General features: G+C 39.4%; 1 protein-coding gene, 1 long non-coding RNA gene and 1 pseudogene across 2 annotated transcripts; 2 read left to right on the forward strand and 1 right to left on the reverse strand.

Moving 5' to 3' along the window:
• Positions 1 to 677: 677 nt before the first annotated feature.
• On the reverse strand, positions 678 to 19,486 carry LOC107529723 (uncharacterized). The gene is made up of 4 exons (XR_001602473.2): positions 19,320 to 19,486; positions 15,418 to 15,552; positions 12,109 to 12,222; positions 678 to 1,021 (listed from the first exon to the last, which is right to left on the reverse strand). It is a non-coding gene; the product is annotated as an uncharacterized LOC107529723 (long non-coding RNA).
• On the forward strand, positions 1,590 to 2,186 carry LOC107529709 (histone H2A.Z pseudogene; annotated as a pseudogene).
• Positions 19,487 to 19,695: 209 nt separating the features above from the next.
• On the forward strand, positions 19,696 to 21,446 carry PYURF (PIGY upstream open reading frame). Its single transcript, XM_016203214.2, has 2 exons — positions 19,696 to 19,927; positions 21,305 to 21,446. Exons 1-2 carry the CDS (start codon positions 19,731 to 19,733, stop codon positions 21,444 to 21,446), a joined length of 339 nt encoding a protein of 112 aa, XP_016058700.2. The 5' UTR covers positions 19,696 to 19,730.
• The last annotated feature ends 83 nt before the right edge of the window (positions 21,447 to 21,529 follow it).

The raw sequence follows: 21,529 nt of genomic DNA on the forward strand, positions 1-21,529 counted from the left end.
GTGGGGCAATTGCTTTCCCTTCAGGCAAAAGCTGCTTGGAAGGTAAATGTCTGCCTCTGCTGTATGGGGGAATGACTCAGCACAGGAGTCCAGAGGGGTGCCCTCTGAGCTCTATCTTTAGAGTCCACAACCCTAGATTCTCCTGACAGAGCTCCAGTCCACTCTGCCCTCCCTCTGCTGGAGCCACAGTTAGTAGCTGCACACAAAACTTTGTGCATTGGCCCTTTAAGAGGGTGCCTGCAGTTCCAGCCATCTCTCCCTGGTAGACAGAAACCCAGCTGCTTTTCACAGCCAGATGTTATGTGGGCACCTTTCTGAGTTCTAGTGCTCTGGGCTGGGAAGCCCAGCCTGGGGTTTAGGCCCCAGAGTCCTCAGTGTGAACCCCTCGAAGCTGAGATCTCCCCCGGACCTTCAGCTGCTGCCTGTGGGAGCCCAGCCAGCCCTCTTTCGCCTCTGCACTTCCTACCAGTCTCTGTGTGGTCTCCACTTTTCCACCTTGGTTATGAGGGTGCTCTCCAGCTCATCTTCAGTTTCAGTTGATTATTCAAGATGGTTTTTTTATATTTTAGTTGTAATTCCAGTTTGGTCCCGGGGGGGGGGTGTCAGTGTGGCTTCCACTCAGTCCGCCACCATCTTTAATGCCTGTCTCCATAGTGTATTTAATTTAACGACACTAATTCACAGACTTCCCATATTTTTTATTTAGTTATGTGGAGTAGAGTAGTTCTAGATAATGGCTTCTATACAGAAAAGTTCTATCTGAATCATATTCAAACTGGAGTCAGATTACAGCACAAGCATAGATTGTTTGGAGACTCCCAGATGCTTATTGTTAAGAATGGCAGATCTGGGGACCAACAAATCTCACAAGCTTCAGAATAACAAAGTCCTATAAAAAAATAATAGGGTCCCAGATATAATGGAAATGACATACTTGCAAGTGTAAAGGTTTTGGGTATATATACCTGAGATGTTGTACCTGAGCGCTCCAGTTTTCATCCTGAGTCCATCATTCTAGGACCTGGGGGGTAGGGTGGGGTGACAGAGAGTTCAGAAGAAATCTTTAGAAAATATTTTCAAAGCAAAGCTACTTTCTACTTTTGTTACTTAGTTAAGAGCCACGGACATTCAAAGTCTGCACAGAATACCACTGTTCTAAAACGGAATCATCTCAGTTATCTTTAGAGCCGTTCCCATCACTAATCTGTTTATTCCCTTAGATGATTTGTTTACTAGCTGTGATAATTAACTGCCCTAAGATGCATTATCCTCATCTCTAAAATAGGGGGAAGCCCTGGCTGCGTGGCACAGTGGTCAGAGCGTGTACCGAAGGGTCGAAGGTTTGATTCCTGGTCAAGGGCATGTACCTGGGTTGTGGATTTACTCCCCACTCTCCATGGGGACACCTATGGGAGGCAACCAAACGATGCATCTTGCTCACATCAATGTTTCTCTCTCTCTCACTCCCCTCCCCCCTTCTACTCTCTGAAAGCAATGGAAAATATATCCTCTGGTGAGGATAACAAAAATAAAATAGCAGGGAAAATAGTATCTACCTCACAGGGTTGATATGAGAATTAAATGAGATGATGGTATTAAGTGTCTGGCACAAGGTAAGTATGTAATAAATATTTGCCAACATCAGCTAAACTCCAAGGGCAGAAGTCATATCTGGACAGTAACTACTATATATCCAGTTCTGGGAAACAGGAGGTACCCAAGAAGTAGGTGTTGGGTTTGAATCACAGTGTGACGGAGTAGGCGGTGGAATCTCGCTGGGTATCTGACTAGTCCTTTCTCTAGTTTGCTTGTGTGAGGTTCAGCAAAATTCAAATTGCTGGGGTAAGGCTGGGAAAGACTCCGGAAAGGCCAACCCAAAGGCGGTTTCCAGTGGGCTGTATTCATGGACACCTGAAGTCTAGGACTGCCAATCATGCCGGTGTGGGCAAATGCTGCTGTGTACAGCAGCCATCCTGGAGTGACAGAGCGCAGAGGGACTTGAATTGGCAGGAAACACATGGGAAGAGTTAAAAGATAAAAATACTACCCCTCCTCATTTGCAGTTTTCTATTTGTGGAGATGAAGAATTAGACTCTTTCATCAAGGCTACAATTGCTGGTGGTGGTGTCATTCCACACATCTACAAGTCTCTGATTGGGAAGAAAGGGCAACAGAAGACTGTCTAAAGGATGCCAGGATTTCTTATTATCTCATGACTCAAAATACTCTAACAGCTGTCCAGTGTAGAGGATTCCAGTGGACTGCAGCTCTGTGAAAAACACAATTTTGTCTTTTTGTAATTCTATTTGAGCAAGTCGGAAGTTTGATTAGCTTCCCAACCAACCAAATTTCTACATTTGAGACTTAAACATATTTAGCCGTTACTGTGGCTTCAAAGAAGCAATTGATTCTGAAGTAGTAGGTTTTGATTGAGTTGACTGTTTTTAAAAAACTGTTTGGATTTTAATTGTGGTGCAGAAGCTATAGGAACAAACTTTTGGTTTTAAACAGACATTATTTCCACTCCTGTGGACAAGCTCAATAAAGGTCATACTTTCCCCTGCCCCTCCCCCACAAGAAAAAAAGAAATGTATTCAGCCCAGCTGGCATGGCTCAGTGGTAAACGTCAGCCTGTGAAACAGGAGGTCATGGTTGATTCCCTGTCAGGGCACATGCCCAGGTTTCAGGCTCCATCCCCAGTGAGGGTCACGCAGGAGGTAGCCAATCAATGACTCTCTCATCACTGATGTTTCTGTCTCTCTTTCCCTTGCCCTTCCTCTCTCTAAAATCAATAAAAACATATTAAAAAAAAAAAAAGAAATATATTCAATGAACAAAAGAATTAACCTCAATCTGATTTGGTGATAATTTAAACAAAAATAAGGGGAGGTACAAGGAGAGTGTTCTACATTTAAATTAAAATTTTTAATGTAAGAAACTGTCAGTGCATTTTAAAAGCATTTTATAAGATAGTAGCCCTATGACTTTAAGAGATTGTTTCATTACTAAGAAAATTAATTTTTCTTTCACAAATTCATTGAAACACTTCACTCAAATCCACATCTGTCAGGCTGTTTCTCAGAATTTTTTTCTCTCTTGAGAAAAAAAAAAAACCTGCATACTATCCCACTGTAAATATTTGAAACTTGAAACTGATTATTTCTATATCCACTCCCCACTCTATGCATGCCAGTGAAACACTTTAGGAATGCCAATGGCTGGAAGGAAAAAGAAGCCATAATGGTTTTCAACTACCCGCTTTGCCTCCTTTCCCCTGCTCTCCTTTTGCCAGCTGCTCTAGAAAGGTGTGATGTGGAGATGGAAATGTTAAAAACAACAAAGGTTCTTAGATATGACACCCAAAACACAAGCAACCAAAGAAAAAAATAGAAGAAATGTTGTTCTCTAAAGCACATTATCAGAAAGTGAAAAGACAACCCACAAATGAGAGAAAATATCTGCAAATCATATATCTGATAAGAGAATTATATCCAGAATATATATAAAACTCCTACAACTCAATAATAGAAGGACAAAAGAACCCAATTTAAAAATGTCCAAAAAATCTGAACAGATATTTCCCCAAAGAAGATATACAAGGTGCCAATAATCACATGAAAAAAGATGTTCAATATCATCAGCTATGAGGAAAATGCAAATCAAAACCACATGGAAATAACCACATCACACTCACTAAGATGTCTATGACGAAAAACAAAGATAATAAAAAGTCCCAGCAAGGGTTTGGAAAAATTGAAACCCTTTACACTGCTGGTGGGATTTTAAAAGGGAATAGCTGCTTTGGAAACATCTGGAAGTTTCTCAGAGGGTTAAACATGGAGTTACCATATGACAGACCAATTCTACGTCTGGGTATACAACCAAGCTAAATAAAAACATATCTACAGGTAAACAAAAATTTTAACACAAATGTTTATAAGAATATTATTTATAATAGCCAAAACTTGGAAACAACCCATTATCTACCCACTGATGAATGCTCAAATAAATATGGTATATCCATACAACTGAATATTATTTATCAATAAAAAGGAATGAAGTACTGATACATGCTACAACATGGATGAATCTTAAAAACATTATGCTAAATGAAAGAAGCCAGACACTACAGACTATATATTGTGATTCCACTTATAAAAAATATCCAGAATAGGCAAACCTGTAGAAATATAAAGTATATTAGTGGTTGCCTAGGTCTGGGCGTGGGGTAGTATTGGGAAAATGGAGAGTAACTGTTAATAGGTAGGACTGGGGTTTATTCTGGGAATGATGAGAATGTTCTAAAATTGATCTTGATTATAGCTGAGCAACTCTGTGAATACACTAAAAACCATTGAATTGTATACTTTAAGGATAAGTTGTATGTGTGTGAATTTATTTCAATAAAGCTGTTATTAAAAAAATTTTCAAATACACATTCCTTTGATTTGGGTTAACATAATACAGTAAATATATACTTATACTTTCGAACCAAAAAATTATAAAGCAATCCTTACACCACTCTTCTAACAAAGAATACAAAATTAGATCAGCTGCACGCAGGGGACGTTCACCCCGGGGCCCAGGCCCTAGTCCAGCAGCCATGTATTGCTGGCTGGCGCCTATGGCCGCCTGCTTTGCTCTGTGCTGCTGCTGCTCCTACTGCCTCCACCACCAACAGATGCCCAGCTCACTGGCCCTGCTGCCCCCACCCCGAGCTCAGGCCAGGCCCTGGGTCAAGAAGCACAGCTCATCCCGTGATTTACAGTGCCATTGATGCCCAGGATCACTTGGTGTCCCAGATGGTGTCTCAGACCATGGCCCAGGCCAGGGCTCAGGCCTGCTGGGCTGCCCTGGTTCAGAAGCCCGTATTCCCTGGAGGCAGTGGGGAGGATCCTGGTGATGATCTCTTCTACAATGTCACTGTCTTCCGCGAAGTCCCTCACCTGTGGCTGTGGCACAAGACCTGTCTCATGGCACCCAGCCAGTGGTGCAGTGGCGGCAGGATGAGTGGGCAGCCACCCACATTATAGCCCCTACTTGGGACCTGCCTCTACATGGGCCAGCCTGACTGTAGGCTCCTCCTTGGTGCTCAGCAACTGCAATGGTCTGATCTATTCATTCTGTTGCAAATGGCAGGATGTCCCTTTTTATGTCTGAATAATCTATATGTATCACATTTTCTTTTTTTAATTAAATTTATTGGGGTAAAAAAAGAGAATACAAAATTAAAACTGGAATTTCACTAGACTAGGAACTTCTTATCTGGTTAACAAGACCAACCAGTTTAATAAAGATGCCAGCTATTTTGCTATTAAACATAGATATTTTCTGAATGTTATGCTATATTATTTATATTATTATATTAGTTATATTTATTATATGTTTGGGATAAGAAAAAAAAGTAAAGAAACTATTGAAACATGGTTTCCTCAGCGTCTGTTGTGAAATTCCAATTCCAGACCCAGAAAAAGTTTGAAAAAATAGTGATAGCAGAGGAATTACATTGCACATATTAGGGGAATATGACACATTATTGAAGAATTACTGGGAGCCTAGTATTTTAATAATAGCAAGGTCCAAAAACTGTTTCTGAAACTCTGTGACAAACCTATTTAAATAATAAGAGATTTATATGGGGTTAACAGTATCCAGGATGTTTCAATTTTTACAGTGCACAAAAAAATCATTTGCTTAATTGAGCCATGATTTTTTTAAAAAAATATATCTTTATTGATTTCAGAGAGAGGAAAGGAGAGGGAAAGAGCGAGAGAGAAACATCAATGATGAGAGAGTCATTGATTGAGCCCACAACCCAGGCATGTGCCCTGACCTGGAATCAAACCCCGATTGCCTGGATCCTAGGTCAATGCTCAACCGCTGAGCCACGCCGGGCTGGGCCATGTGATTTTTACAAACAGGTTCTATAATGTATGAAACAACTAGAAAAGTATATAAAAGAATCATTATCACTGACAATGACAAAAACATTACAAGATTCGATAGTGACCAATATTTCACGTTTTCCTTTTTCCTGGCGTACGGATAGCGCTTCTTACGCCAGTGAAATTAGACACAGCTTTATGACTTTTTTGGACCAATAATATTTGACTATAATTAAAAAGTGCATAATTTCTTATGTTCCTTTCCTTCTGCCCAGGTAACCAGCAACATCCTAGCTGACAGAACCCCTGCAAGACAGTACCCCTCAGCAAGGACAATAAGGAATAATCTGAGATTGATATGGGTTAGGTTTATCCATACAAACTTATAGTACCTCTAGTTCAAAATTATTAAATACTGGTAATTTCATGTGACTTAACCTAACAGCACGAACATAAAATAAACTGGTTATTTTAAGCCACTGAGGTTTGGGGGTTGTTTTCACTGTACTACAATCTAGCCTATCCAAATTGATTCCTTCCCAAAAAGCAAGAAAGTCTTTTCTAAAATATTTGGTCATTTTTTACATTAATACCACTATTAAGGAGGACTAAGATATAAAGAACAGTTGAATGATTACATTTTTACACTAGGAGAACTTTATACTGGGTTTTAGTTTAGAATTTTTCCTAAAATTGTTTTTTTTATAGTTCAGACTATAAAAGCTCTTTATAGTCAAGTTACCTTCAAGTATATAAAAAGAGAAAAGGTATTTTTCTTGGAGTCATCATTACTTTAAAAATGAATGTTTCGCCCAGCCAAACGTGACTCAGCGGTTGAGAATTGACCTAGGATCCAGGAGATCGCAGTTCGATTCCCGGTCAGGGCAGATGCCCAGGCTGCGGGATCAATACCCAGTCCGTGTCGTACAGGAGGCAGCTGATCAATGACTCTCTCATCATTGATGTTTCTGTCTCTCTCTCTCCTTCTCCCTTCCTCTCTCTGAAATCAATAAAGATATTTTTAAAAAATTGAATGTTTCTCATACATAATTTTCTAATCATTGAGAATTCTGCAAATGACTTCCTTTAAAAAATTAAACAAATTTAAATAGGTATTGTAACATCTATTAAGGTACTTTAAGATATTTGATACCTTCCTTTAAATTCTGTAGATTTGGTAGAATAAATAACTAAAAACTTTTTGTACCAAGGCAGTGGAACTGAAAGAGCAATGTTATAGGCTGAATTGTGTTCCCTGCCGATTCATATGTTGCAGTTCTAGCCCTCAGTACCTCAGAATGTGACTATACATTTGAAGAAGGGCCTTTAAAGAGGTAATTAAAGTAAAATGAAGTCATATGGGTGACCTTAACCAATATGACTGACCTTTTAAGAAGAGGAGATTAGGACATAGACACACACAGAGGAAAGGCCATGTGAAGAACTGAAGGAAGGTGGCCATCTACAAGTCAGAAAGCCCTCAGAAGAAAGCAGTCCTGCTAACACCTTGATTTCAGACTTCTAGTCGCTTGAATTATAAGAAAATAAATTTATATTTAAATCACCCAGGCTGTGGTATTTTGTTATGGCAGCCCTAGCAAACTACTACAGGCAGCTATCTCCATGTTATACAGTGCTACCCTAAAGGGCACCCCAATGTGAAAGGTGCCTTTGATAGCTAGAATCTAGTAAGAGAAAGAAATGTTGTACAGTGGTACCTCGGTTTTCTAAAGTCTCCGTTGATGAACATTTAGGTTTATGAACACTGTAAACCTGGAAGTAAATGCTTCAGTTTTTGAACAGGCCTCAGAAGTCGAACTGGCTTCCTCTGAGTGCAATATCCTGAGGCCTAGCTGTTGGCTATTGAGTCCTCAGTTTTCGAACGTTTCAACGGTCTTCCGGAACAGATTACATTCGAAAACCCAGGTATCACTGTACTCAGAACTGCATGATTCCCAAAGCATACCACTGCAAAAAAATCAAATCAAATCAAATCACAAAGGAAGACAAGAGAGGTAAAAAGGAACAAAGGAAAACAGAAAACAATTAACAAAATGACAATAGTAAATCTTTACCTACCAAGAATTACTTTACAAGTAAATGGGTTAAATTATCCAATCAAAAGACCTAGAGTGGCTGAATGGATAAAAACAACAACTACATGCTGGCTACAAGCGACTCACTTTAACTTAAAGGACACACATAGACTGAAAGTAAAAGGATAGAAAAAGATATTCCATGCAAAAGGTAAACAAAAGACAATGGGTGGCTCTATTTATATAAAATAAAATAGATTTTAAATCAAAAACTGTCACAAGAGACAGAGAAGGTCATTTTATAATTAAAAAAGAAGTCAATTTATCAAGAGGATGCACCCAACATTGGACCACCTAAATATATAAAGTAAATATTAACAGAACTGAAGGGAGAAATAGGCAGCAATACAATAATAGTAGAAGACCTTAATATCCCATTTTCATCAACGGATAGATCATCCAGACAGAAAATTAATGACGAAACAGTTACCTTGAACAACACTATGGACCAAATGGACCCAACTGACATATACATAATATTCCATCAAACAGCTGAAGACTATACATTCTTTTCAAGTGCACATGGAAACATTCTCCAGGAGAGAACATATGTTAGGCTATGATTCAAGTCTTAATCTTAACAAATTTTAAAAAACTGAAACTATACCAAGTATCTTTTCTGATCACAATGGTATAAAACTAGAAACAAATAACAGAAGGAACATTAGAAATTCACAAATATGTGGAAATTAAACACAGTCCTGAACAACCAATGGGTCATAAATCAAAAGTGTCTCAAGATAAACAAAAAAGGAAACAAAACATTCCAAACTTATAAGATGTAGCAAAAGAAGGACTAAGAGGGAAGTTTATAGCAATAAATGCCTACATTTTGAAAAAAGGAAAATCTCAAATAAATAACCTAATTTACCTCAAGGAACTACAAAACAAAAGAAAAAACTAAGCCCAACATTAGCAGAAGGAAGGAAATAATAAAGATCAAAGCAGAAATAAATGAAACAGAGACTAGAAAAACAATAGAAAAATAAAACTAGAGGTTGGTTTTCTGAAAAGAGAAACAAAATTGACAAACCTTTAGCTAGACTAAGAAAAGGAAAAGAAGATTCAAATAAATTATAAATGAAGGAGCAGACATTACAACTGATACCACGGAAATACAAAGGATCATAAGAGACTACTAAACACAATTATATGCCAACAAATTAGATAATCTACAAGAAGTAGATAAATCTTAGAAACATACAACCTAGCCCTGGCCGGGTAGCTCAGTTGATTAGAGCATCAACCCAATATGCCAAAGCTACAGTTAGGATTCCCAGTCAGGGCACATACAAGAAGCAACCAATGAGTGCATAAATAAGTGGAACAACAAATCAAAGTTTTTTTCCCCCCTCTCTCTAAATAAAAAAAGAAAAAGAAAAAGAAACATACAACCTACGGAGACTGATGAAAATATCAAAAACATAAATAGACCAATGAGTAAGGAGATGAATCAGTAATGAAAAATCCCCAAACAACAAAAGCCAGTACTTGATGGCTTCATTGGCAAATTTTACAGATATTAAAAAAAAATTAATGCCAATCCTTCTCAAACTCTTCCAAAAGATTGAAGAGGAGGGAATATTTCCAACCTTATTTTATGAGGCCATTATTTTCCTGATACCAAAGCCAGTCAAAGACACTACAAGAAAATATAATTACAGGCCAATATTCCTGATGAATATACATGCAAAAATCTTCAACAAAATACTAGCAAACTGAATTCAGCAGCACACTAAAGGCTCATATACCATGATCAATTGGGATTTATCCCAATTGATACAAACATGATTCAACATACACAAATCAATAAATGTGATACAGCATATTAAGAGCATGAAGAATAAAAATCATATAATCATTTCAATAGATGAAAAAAAAGCAATTGATAAAATTCAACATCCTTTCATAATAAAAACTCTCAACAAATTTGGTATAGAAGGAAAGTACTTCAATACAATAAGGCTATATATTACAAGGCCACCAATTCTATTCAGCATAGGGCTGGAAGCTGCAGCCAGGCCAAATAGGCAAGGGGAAAAAAAAAAATCCAAATCAGAAATGGGGCAGAAGGAGATGAAACTTTGGGTGGTAAGCACACAATGGAGTATACAGATGTTGTATTATAAATCAGTACACCTGAAATTTATATAATGTTATTAACCAATGTTACCCCCAATAAATAGAATTTTAAAATAAAATTTAAAAGAAAAAAATACATTAATGGGACAACTGGTAAAATTTAAATCCGTAGGTTACACAATAACCTTGTAGCAATATTAATTTCCTAATTTTGATAATTGTACCATGGTCATATAAAATATCTTTTGGTGTTTTTTTTGAAGTCTGCAAGTTACTCTCAAATAGTTTTTTAAAAATCTAGCTATAAAAAGCTGTTAACCTAGGGAATCTAGATGAGAGTATAGAAAATAATTCTTTGTTCTATTTGTAGAGCTTTTATGTCAGTTTAAAATATAAATAAACTCATACACAAAAGGAATTTAGAAGACAGATCTACTACAGTACTCCTTCTGATACCTCCACCTTAACTTATGCTCAAAATTATAAGCAGACTGGAAAAGAGTTTGTGTTTTGAATTTCTCTAAATTCAAGAAGAAACCACAGCAGAATGAATCACAGGGCTGGGCCCTAAGTGCTGGCAGGACAGGTAGTACTTGATAGGAAGTCCAATGTTGGGCTATGAGTCAGTCAAAGATGCCTAACAGGCTGAGAAAATAAGGAAAGGCAGACTTACAAAAACTTGGAATTGTGGCCATAGTTTAAATAAAAATACTCAGGCCTTAGTTTCCCTTACTTTCATTTAATCATGATTCTGGTAAAATCATCATATTTTTCATATGCAATAATTCCATTATGCAAGCTACATCACTGGAGAGTGAAATCAAGTGAGAGTTATCAAATTCCCCAATCTCTCTAACCATGGAAAACACAGCTTCCTACAATCAGAGTGAAGAACTCTCGAGAGTCCCCATCTTCTTCATCTAAATACAGAAAAAGGCTCCTTCTAAGGTTCATTTCCTTTTATACTATAGACTATTTGACCAATACAATCTGAAGAGTCACTGGAAACATACACAGAGTAAAACATCTATTGATTGTCATTTTGAGAATTGCTTCCCTTATTTTTTAAGACCCCATAATGCGCCAGCCTAGCAATTTTCAAGTGGTGTGCGGAAACAGGCACACTGCTGTGCTGCAAGAATTTTTAAAACATGTAATACCTGACTATTTAGTCAGGGCTACTGACCACGTTTTTTGTTTGTTTATTTTATTTTTTATTTTAGAGAGAGAGGAAGGGGGGAGGGAAGAAAGAGAGAGAGGGAAATATTGATTTGTTGCTCCACTTATTTATGTATTCAAACGTGCAATCTTGGTGTACCAGGACAATGCTCTAACCAATTGAGCTACCCAGCCAGGACCACACTGACCTCTTTTCCCTTCGATTGTCAAATTAAAAAAATGACAAACGACCAACACAACAATAGCTGTCTGGTGTGAATAAAACAAAAATTATACCTATTTTTTGTCAGACTGGCAAGAAATTTTTTTGTGTGCCACAGAATTTTAGTAATTAGTTTATGTGTGCCATGAAATAAAAACGGTTGAAAATTGCTGCACTAGCCTAAATACAAATAATACAGAAGTCATATAAGATCGTGTTTCCAGCCTGTAAACTCGCTGCCTTAATTTTTGTATTCATTTTCCACCATTATGGGACCTTTAAAATCATTTCAATGTCATGAAAAATTCTATTCAAATTTTCATTTCGTAAATTGGAAGGGGATATGACCTGAAGGCTGGTAGACTTTTGAAAGAAAATTCTTTCTGCTATAAAAACCCCTTCAGTCGCAGGAAATTGGCAATGAAAAGGGAAGGGAACTAGGAGCAAACTGAAAAGTCTTTTCCTAGGGAACAGTCACTGTTAGCTTCATAGGAGACACCCACTGGGTATTTATAATACTCAAGATTCTTCTAGTGCAGGGTTCTCAGTCTTGACATTTGGGGCTACATAATTGTTATCAGGGACTGTCTGTGTGTGGAAAGAAGTTCAACATTCCTGGCCTCAACCCAGTAGCGCTGCCCCAGTTGTAACAATATCTCCATACCTTGCCAAATGTCCCTGGGAGGCCCCAGTCACTCTAGTTTGAGAACCACTGTTTTCGAGTCTCCAGTCTCACTGGTGAGAGTGTTGTCTGAAACTCAGCAGCAGCATCTGGAAGCTTGTAAGAAATGAGGATTTCAAGACACTTATTCTGAACCAGAATTTGCATTTGAACAAGATTCCCAGGTGACTCATGCACATTCAAGTTTTTAAAGCACTGTCAGATTATATGGATCATATTTATCCATCAGCAGGAAGGAAGTGGGGAAGAAAGAAGTGTGGGGGGTGGAAAGATGGAGAAAGGGAGAAAAAAAAAGAGAGATAAAGCCTAAGATACTTCGTTAAAACTGAAAACACATAGAACTTTTAAGTCAAACATAAAAATAGGTAGAGCACAGAGGATTTTTAGGGCAGTGAAACTATAATGGTGGACATATGTAAACTATGGACTTTGGGTGATTCGGATGTGTTTATGTAGGTTCATCAACTGTAACAAATGTACAAGTCTGGCTGCGAATGTTGATGGTGGGGGAGGCTGTGCATGTGTGGGGGCAGAGGGGATATAGAAAATCTTTGTACTTTCCTCCAATTTTTGCTGTGAATCTAAAACTGCTCTAAAAGAAATAAAGTATTTTTAAAAAGAATAAATTAAGCATAAATAAACTTTCTTTTTGTGAAATTCTTGACAAAGTTGCCAGTGAGAAAGATTAAAAAAGCAACTTTTTAAAGGAGAGAAAAAAAAGACAAGGAAGTTAGAACTGTATTAAGTTAAGCACAGTTTTAAATTACTGAGGCCTAGATTAGAATAGTGACTATTAAGATCAAAGTGGGTGAACGCCAGAGGACTTATGAAGAAACAAACTGTAAGAATTGGTGACTGGCTGGATCTGAAAGACGGATAGGCTTTTGGGATGCTGCTTCTCACATGGTCACTTTCTAAGCTAAGCTGCATTATCCAGAGGAAAACTTTGGAAATGGCAGGGGTGTGTACTAAGAGGACCATCAAATCACTTGCTGAGGCCTCAGGTAACATCAGTTTTGCCTTCCTTTTATCCCTTTGATTTTACTTATAAAATCTGAATTTTGCATGGTATAGTAGTGTAAATTTTCTTCACCCCTCCTCAATCCTCTACTTTAAACCCTTGCAGATAAAATTTTTTCCTATTTTTCCTTAAAGATGACAGCTCTGTGCCAAGAGTATGAATGTTTTCATGAGTGGTTCCCAGTACTCATACTCCTGATTCTTTTTGATAGTTCAGATGAGAGGTTTTTTTCTCTCTAAGGGCCAGGTAATAAATATTGTAGGTTTTGTGGTTTATTCTGTCTCTGTTGCAACCATGACCTTGTAAAGTGAAAGTGGCCATAGATGACATGTAAACCAATGACTGTGGCTGTGTTCTGATAATACTTTACAAAAACATGTGGTCAGCTCAATTTGGCCTGCATCCCATCGTCTTTGACCCTTGGTCTAGATTGTTCTTTTCAGCTTGAACTCATCTCCCTAAGAAAAATTTAAATAACTAACACTGAGTACAAAGTGTCAGGAACTATTCAAAGTAATTTGCACGTATTATTATATTTAATTCTCACATAAAAACTCTGGGGTAGTTTATCACACAAGGTTCAGTATAGGAAAAATAAATTATTCTAGGTATTTATGGTATAAAGGAGTTTACTATAGGGAAGTACGTGCTCAAAGAGCTGGAAGGGCACAAATATGTGCTTATTCTGGAGTCATACGCTCATAGCTGTGACCCAGAAGGCGGGAAGCAGTGCTACCACTGCTGTCACTGCCAGGGCTGCCTCAAACTCAGGAAAATACGTCTAGGGGGCTACATGGATCCAACCCATGCAAACCTTGTGTCTGTCAGCAACCTACTTATCAGCTTATATATGATTCAACCCTGGCTCTGCTTAACTGGCTCAAGTAGTGACAGGCATCTCAGACCCATTGTTGTCCGATTTCATATTCATTCAACATTTGTTTAATTAATATTGAACATTAGGAGGGAGTAATATCTGTGCTTGATGGGAGGGTTGGAGGGTATCAGTAAAGTATGGCTCTTATAGCACTATCAAGTTATTTACTTAGGTCTCAGGAGACACACATTTTATCCCCTTTTAAAATCTTTTTTAAGCTATGAAAACAAAATTTTAATTTTGCAAGTAGGATATGAAGCTTGTTGGCAGAGATGAGTATGATGAACCATCCATACTATACTGCAGGTCTGAGAAGAATAAATAATATGGAAATGAGTGGATACTGGAGGGCTACATGTTAATATACATTTTAAATGGCTTCCATATATAACTATGATTTCAAAACTGATTTTATAAAATGGCCAGATTTGATCTTTAGCTTAAAATTTCAACACAGCCCGGCCAGACGTGGCTCAGCAGTTGAGCATCAACCTAGGATCCAGGAGATCACGGTTAGATTCCCGGTCAGGGCACATACCCAGGTTGCAGTCTCGATCCCCAGCGGAGGGGGCGGGGGGTGAGGGCGCGCGTGCAGGAGGCAGTCAATCAATGACTCTATCATCACTGAAGTTTCAACTCTCTCTCTCCCTCTCCCTTCCTCTCTCTGAAATCAATAAAGATATATTTTTTGAAATAAAATAAAATGTTCTATTCTTATGTATTTTGAAATACTTCAAAAATACGAGATTATTAAAACTGTAAGTATATTAAAGAGGGAGTATCCAGATAAGCCATTCCTCATAATATTAACTTTCTATTTAGAATAAAGGAAATCAATAAAAAATGGCAGGGAGTTCCTCCCAACTCAGCTCTAAACAGGGAAAGTATTAACTGGTAACATTTATATTTTAAAACTACTTCATTAAAGAAAAATTTTAAGGAGAGAAACAGTTAAAGAACAATTCAACACATTCCAGCCACTTAAAGACAACTAACATTTTGGTTTCTATTCCTAGGTTCTTGGTTTAAAAATGAATTATACTCACAATACATAAAATTTTGTGCGCTGTTTTTTTTCACTTATAATATATAATAATAATTTTCTGTGTTGTTATGGTGACTTTTTATTTTTAACACTGTATAATGGTGCCTCTAGGACAGTGCGGTGGGTAATTTTTTGTGTCAATCTGACTGGGCCAAGGGGTGTCCATATTAAACATCATTTCTGAGTGTGCTGGCGAGGGTGTTTTCAGATGAGACTAACATTTGAATCAGTGGATTCAGTAAGTCGATTGCCCTCTCCAATGTGGATGGAGGTAATGCAGTCTGGTGGTGGCCTGAATAGAGCTCAAAGACAGAGAGGAAGGAGGAATTCAAACATTTTGCTTCTTACCTGGTTGACTGAGGAGGGACATCTGTATTCTTGGGCCCTTGCACTGGGATTTACACCATCTGCTCCACAGATCCTCCAGCTTTCAGACAGTACATCACGGGACTTCTTAGCCTCCATAATCATGTAACCCAATTCCTTATAATGCATATGAAAAATGGAAACTTATTTGATGTTTAAAATTTGCATTACTTACTATTACGGATGAATATTTTTTATGTATTTATTGAGAAACTGCATTTTCTCTTTCATAATTTTTTTCACACTTTTTGTCCATTTATGTATTGGACCCTTGATTTTAATAAACTCATTATAATTGCCTTATCAAAAAAATTTTTGCGACTTTTTCCCCCCTAAAATAGATGTCACAAAATTAAGGAAAGCATTGGCAAGAGGAAAGCAAATCTTTGTAATCATGGAAAGAAAAGTACAAGCAGATATAAATGTTAGTTTAAATATTGAATGGCGCCATCTAGTGGAAAACTGGTTTTAACTTCTCTCTGGATCAGAGCTTCCCAAATTTCAATGTCCCCAAATTTGGTATTTATGGGACCTATTAAAATATATATTCTTCTTTGCCTGAAGATTTCTAACTCATCGAATGTATATGATAGCCCATGAGTATGTTTCAATATTATCCACATTGGAAACTATAAAAATTCCATGTCAGTGAAAATTAAGGTCCCCAGAGGTACATGGTGTTTTCCTTTTTTGTGGATGAAGACGGGGCCACCTACTAAAACTGACAAGTTCAGGGAAGGCCAGTATGAAGAGACTTGCAAACTCAGAGACTGAAAGCAACCACAGAGGATGGTCTGAATACAAAAACTCCTAACTATATGCGGGTAGTCACATCCTAAGCTTGCCTTTTTGCATCTATGATAACATACCTTTGGAATGTCAGTGTAATCCCCTTTTTCCAGACCCCTCAGGGTACAACCTCCTACCAGAGCACGAGACCAAAGAACCCCTCGTTATTATCTTATTGCCCACATACCACCTCTATATATAAATGTTAATTATTAAGTACCCTGTACCTACCAATATAAAAGTATGTGTCTCTCCTTTTTACCTTTTATCCAATCTCAGAGATGCTCAGCCATTCTCCAGAGCATTTTCCCAATCCATTGAGATTTTGCTTCCTGACAATTGTTGTCAATTTGGCTCAAATAAACTCTTCAAAGACTTTTTCTTAGGCTGAGCTTCTTTTGTCGACATTTTTAAATTAGAATTTTCACCAACTTTACCACAAGAAGTAATTTTGCTGCTGATAACATACTTTCAAAGTGCAGTCTGTACTAACCCTGTGCTAACTGCTCTACTTGTATTATTTGATTTGAGCCTCTCAACAACTCTAATAAGGTAGGTACTATTATTATACCATAGACATACCTTGGAACTATGTCAGGTTCAGTGCCAGACCACTATAATAAAGCAAATATCACAATAAAGTGAGTCGTAATATTTTTGGTGGTGGAGTGTCTTGCCTTCAGTTTGTAAAAAACCACACCTGTGAATTCCAATAACGTGAAGCACAATAAAAAGAGAAATGCCTGTATTTTACAGATGATAACATTGAGGTATGAGAGGTTAAGTAGCTTCCCCAAGGTCACACAGCTAATAAGGTACCTTAACCTGGAGCCCATCATGTTATTACTTGTGTGCACAGGGCTCTAAGATGAGAAAGATAGTAGTCATGCCAACAGTAAAAAAGAACTAATGATTTTACATTTCTATACTGTCATCCATATTCAGCTTAGTATACTACATATAGAAATGAGTTATATTCCTTAATTACTGGAGGCTGTTTAGGGACATTTTGCTTTGACATTTTGCAACTTAATATTTACATCGTTTGGATTAATACATCACACACTCAGATGTCCCTTAAATATTGGTCGTAGATTTTTGGTGCTATAAATTTGGTTTTCAATATTTTGTGTTACTCTCCATTTCCCCCCAATACTAACATAAATTAGATTGGTCTGCTTCAAACCTTGTATGTGGAGGCAAACTGAAACTAATTTATTTATAACTGGTTAGAAAACCCAGTTGATAGGGATCTGTCAGCCAGGCCAAGCAGCTGAGGCTAATGAAGCTGGCCTTAAGCATGGGTGCCTACCCCTACGACACCCGGGCCAAGGCCCTAGGCCTGCCAGGCCTGGCCTGAGCCCACTCAGTTCTGGTAGAAGTCAAGCTCTTCCTCCCCAGACCTCACTGAAACATATCGGTCTTTCATCCACTTCCTCCCTAGGGCCCAAAGTATCAACTAACTATAAACTAAAAAATTAGTTCCTGCCCTAGTAGGAAATAATGTGAAGGTAACACAGGAACTTTACAATAGTCCTACATTCCTGACAACTGCCCTATGCTGAAATCTTCTGAGCATCAGTAAACAAAGAGCATCAAATCATGCAGTGGATTTAAAAAAACAGAGTGAACAAACAATATAAAAATGTCTCAATTTAGTTTTAAATTGCCGAGTGGAAGACATATTTGAAAATATCACCTTATATTTGTTTTTGTTTTTTTATGCCCAAGTTGTAAATTTATAAACATGAATGAAATACAAATACTAGAGGTTAACCATTTTCTAAAAGTGACGAGAATGAATAGGATGCAGCAACAAAATAAAAAATTCCAGCATTATTCTCCTGTTGATTTGTACAGGGCACCATCTGATTTCTGACTGAAATCACGCTTACAGTCTTGGATTAAACAACGGTTCCTTCATGCACTCACATTTTGAAAATGTGAACTCATATGATACAAATTTTAGAGCAGGCAGATGTCAGTCTGCTGACTCCAACAGGGAGTGCCTGCCAGGAGGTAGTTCCTCTCACAGCCCAGGGTGCCTGATGTTCTCTCTAGTCCTGTTTAAGTTCTACAAACCCAGGGCATCCCAGCCTGGACAATGCTAGTCCCGACTATTAAATGCTTGCTCATTAACTCCCACTTTCGATTTTATCTCTCTTCTCTGTAAATAGCTGTCTTCTATTTTTAATGGTTTTTATATTAGTATTTATATTAATAACTTTTTGGCACTTACTATATGACCAGTACCTTTTATATTATCTCTTTAATTTTCATGCTGTTAACCATACTGTATAGGCAAGAAAACTACACAAGTTATCACCTCTTTAACTAATGGACAACTGATGCCTGTATCTGTCTGTATACCCCTCACTCCCATCCGTACTTCCCAGGAGCTCAGAGTATGAAATGGTCCAGCTCAGCGATGAAAACAAAGTTCAAATCCATATTCAGCAAAGCAAAGGGAAACGACTGGTGACTAACAACGAATCTTCCAGTACGCTGAGAAGAATAAGAGAAATAAAAATGATGACACTGAGCATTCATTTGCCCCAGGCACTTTTCTCGGTGCTCTTTGAACGCATTGTCATATATTACTCCCCACAGGAAATGTCTCGAGGAAGAACAACTGTTAACCTTGTTACACAGATACGGGGCCTGAGTCCAGTCATTTGCGGGCATCGCGCAGCTAGTGAACGACGGGCCCGGCGCCCAGACGTCAGGCCCGAGCCCCGGCTCCCTCGCCCGGGCACGACCACCCCGTGTCACCGCAGCGGGCCGGCGAGGCTAACGCGGCGCGAGAAACGCACCACGGGTCCCCCCGACTCACGGACGCCAGCCTGACTGCACAGTCACTTGGACTCTGGCTGTCTCCAGACATTTAGAGACGTAAGTTAATCGTGCTTTATTATGCAGCTGAATTTAAAACGACTCCTGCACGGCCCGAGTACGGACGTCTGAGAGCGTTAAGTGGACGAAGCCATTCTCTTCACGTTTTTAATGAGAGAAGAAAAAAAGAAACGCCAAGCAAGGTTACAGGAACTGTGGTATAGTAAAGATTTACATAAAACAAATTCATGCTTTTAACCTACCCAATATGACAAGAGTGTTTGAAACCTCACTTTGTAGATAACCACGTAGGTCGCAGTCTAACACTGGGTGACTCTGGGGTCCGGCCACTGGCTCCCGGGCACCCCGCGAGGTGCCCCGGGGCACCCCGACGTGAGCATCGCTTTTGTTTGTCATTTGTCAGCACCAGCGAGCAGAAACCGAGGACTCAGGCTGCAGGAAGGACTCTCAGTTACCGAGCGGTGCCCTGGCAAAAGCAGTCGGGTTGGGAACGCCCTCGGAACCAAAGCGCTAGCCCCAGGCTATCCGGGCTGGGTTTCCAGAGCACCGGGGGGCGGGGCCTGGCCGCGGGGGCTGCGCGCGCCGGAGTCAGCTTGAGCGCCTGCGCCTGCGCCTGGCGGAGGGCTGTGCGGGCCGCGGCGGGCGGCTGGACCATGCTCGGCGCGGGCAGGCTCGCCTCAGCGCTGCGGGGCACACGCGCGCTGCCGTCCACTGTCGCCCGTAGGTACGTGCGCGTGTCCGGGTCGCGGTCGTCGGCTGACAAGAGCAAGAGGACCGGGGACTCGCCCTGCGCCTTCGATCCGGCGCTGCTGGAGTTCTTGGTGTGCCCGCTGTCCAAGAAGCCGCTTCGGTGAGATTGGCCGGCGGCGGGTTGCCCTTCGCGACCTCCCGCTGCGGGGCGGGGGCCCGTGGACGGCGCGGCCGCTCACAGCCATTGGGGAGCCTTTTAGGGCCGTCCGGGCATTCACCGCTGCCATTTTGGGGGGCCCCGCCAGCTCCCCCGCACCTCCCTCTGCGGCGGGAAGGGCGGGAGGAGGCCTCGTGGGAGCCGAGCCCCAGGCCTCCCGATCAAACCGCGAACCCGCAGGGACGCATCGAAGCGTGTGTAGGTTCGCCATTGGCTGTGTATTAGAACTACCGGGGGGAAGGGGGGAGACGATTCTTTTTTAAAATGCCGATTCCCGGGCGCCACCCCAGGTCGCCGAGTGGGAAGGCCTGGGAACGGGGCCCGAGCTATTACGTATTTCCTTAAAAGGACCCTAGGTGATTCTGATGTGCAGCCAGGCTTATGAAGTTGTGGGATTCAGGACTAGTCCAAGGCATTAAGGTTTTTAAGCCAAGATCATGAAGACTGTAGTAGCCTCCAGGTCCCTGTGAAAGTGCCGTGTACAGCTGATGCCTGACGATCTTAAGCGTCTAAGCTTCGTGTGCTGCCCTTTGGCTCTTAGTTCTGGACTGCCTGGTTTCTGTAAAGGCCTTCCTAAGCGTTAACGTAGGAGTCCTTAGGATAAACAGCTCTACAGTTCCAGGTTACTAAAACTGAATGTTGACAACACGAGGATTGCGGATTGAATATGCTAAACACCAGAATGTTATAAGTGGTACCATCTTTGGGTGGTAGATTGCTAGTAATTTTAATTTTCATCATAATGAACATATTACATTTTCTTATACATTAGAAATCATTTGATCTACCTTTTATCTAATTGTGCAACTAGCTCACTGCATATCCACTATTTTCCAGTTTTTTCATTTCTGCCCTTTTATCTTTCTCAAACTTTTGTGTATTTTGATTTTTCAGTGGTTTCTTTTAATGGATCAATTAGTGTGCTCTCATGTATTCTAAAACGAGGAAGTTGACTTTTTCTCTAATGTTCTTCCAGTAGTAAATTAACTGGGATGGTTTTGGGGGTGACCAGAGTGATGAAGGAATAGTTGGATGGAAAAGGGAGGTCTTTTCTGACTGGTATTTTTAAAAAATTAAGGCATATATTGAAAATAAAGTGAAAAAGAAAATATGAGAGAAACGGACTAAAATAGGAACAAGTAGAGATTCATTTCCTAAAAGAAATGATTCATTTGGCTATTACTGCTTTTAGAATTAAAAGGAATTTAATTCTTTTCTGGGATTAACTATGTCAAGAATTGGATGGCTTTATTTATTGAACATCAAGCTCTTCCAAGCATTTTGTTTTCCATAATTCATTTTTTTCTTTTTCTCCCTCAGATATGAAGCATCGACAAATGAACTGATTAATGAAGAGTTGGGAATAGCCTATCCAATTATTGATGGGATTCCTAATATGATACCACAGGCAGCTAGGATGACACATCAAAATAAGAAGCAAGAAGATGTGGAGCAGCACTAGATCATAATTAAAAACAACAGATACAACTAAATTTTCTTAATACTGTCTACCTTTTAAAAAGTCAAGGTGGCAGGTAATAACTG

Source organism: Miniopterus natalensis, chromosome 1 (genome assembly GCF_054644295.1).
Source record: "Miniopterus natalensis isolate mMinNat1 chromosome 1, mMinNat1.hap1, whole genome shotgun sequence".
NCBI lineage: Eukaryota > Metazoa > Chordata > Mammalia > Chiroptera > Miniopteridae > Miniopterus > Miniopterus natalensis.

What these genes read in the sequence shown, in the direction of transcription:
- PYURF (XM_016203214.2), top strand. Translation starts at nt 19,731, where the DNA reads ATGCTCGGCGCGGGCAGGCTCGCCTCAGCGCTGCGGGGCACACGCGCG. An exon ending in CTGTCCAAGAAGCCGCTTCG is followed by an intron (nt 19,928 to 21,304) that starts GTGAGATTGGCC and finishes TTTCTCCCTCAG; the next exon opens with ATATGAAGCATCGACAAATG.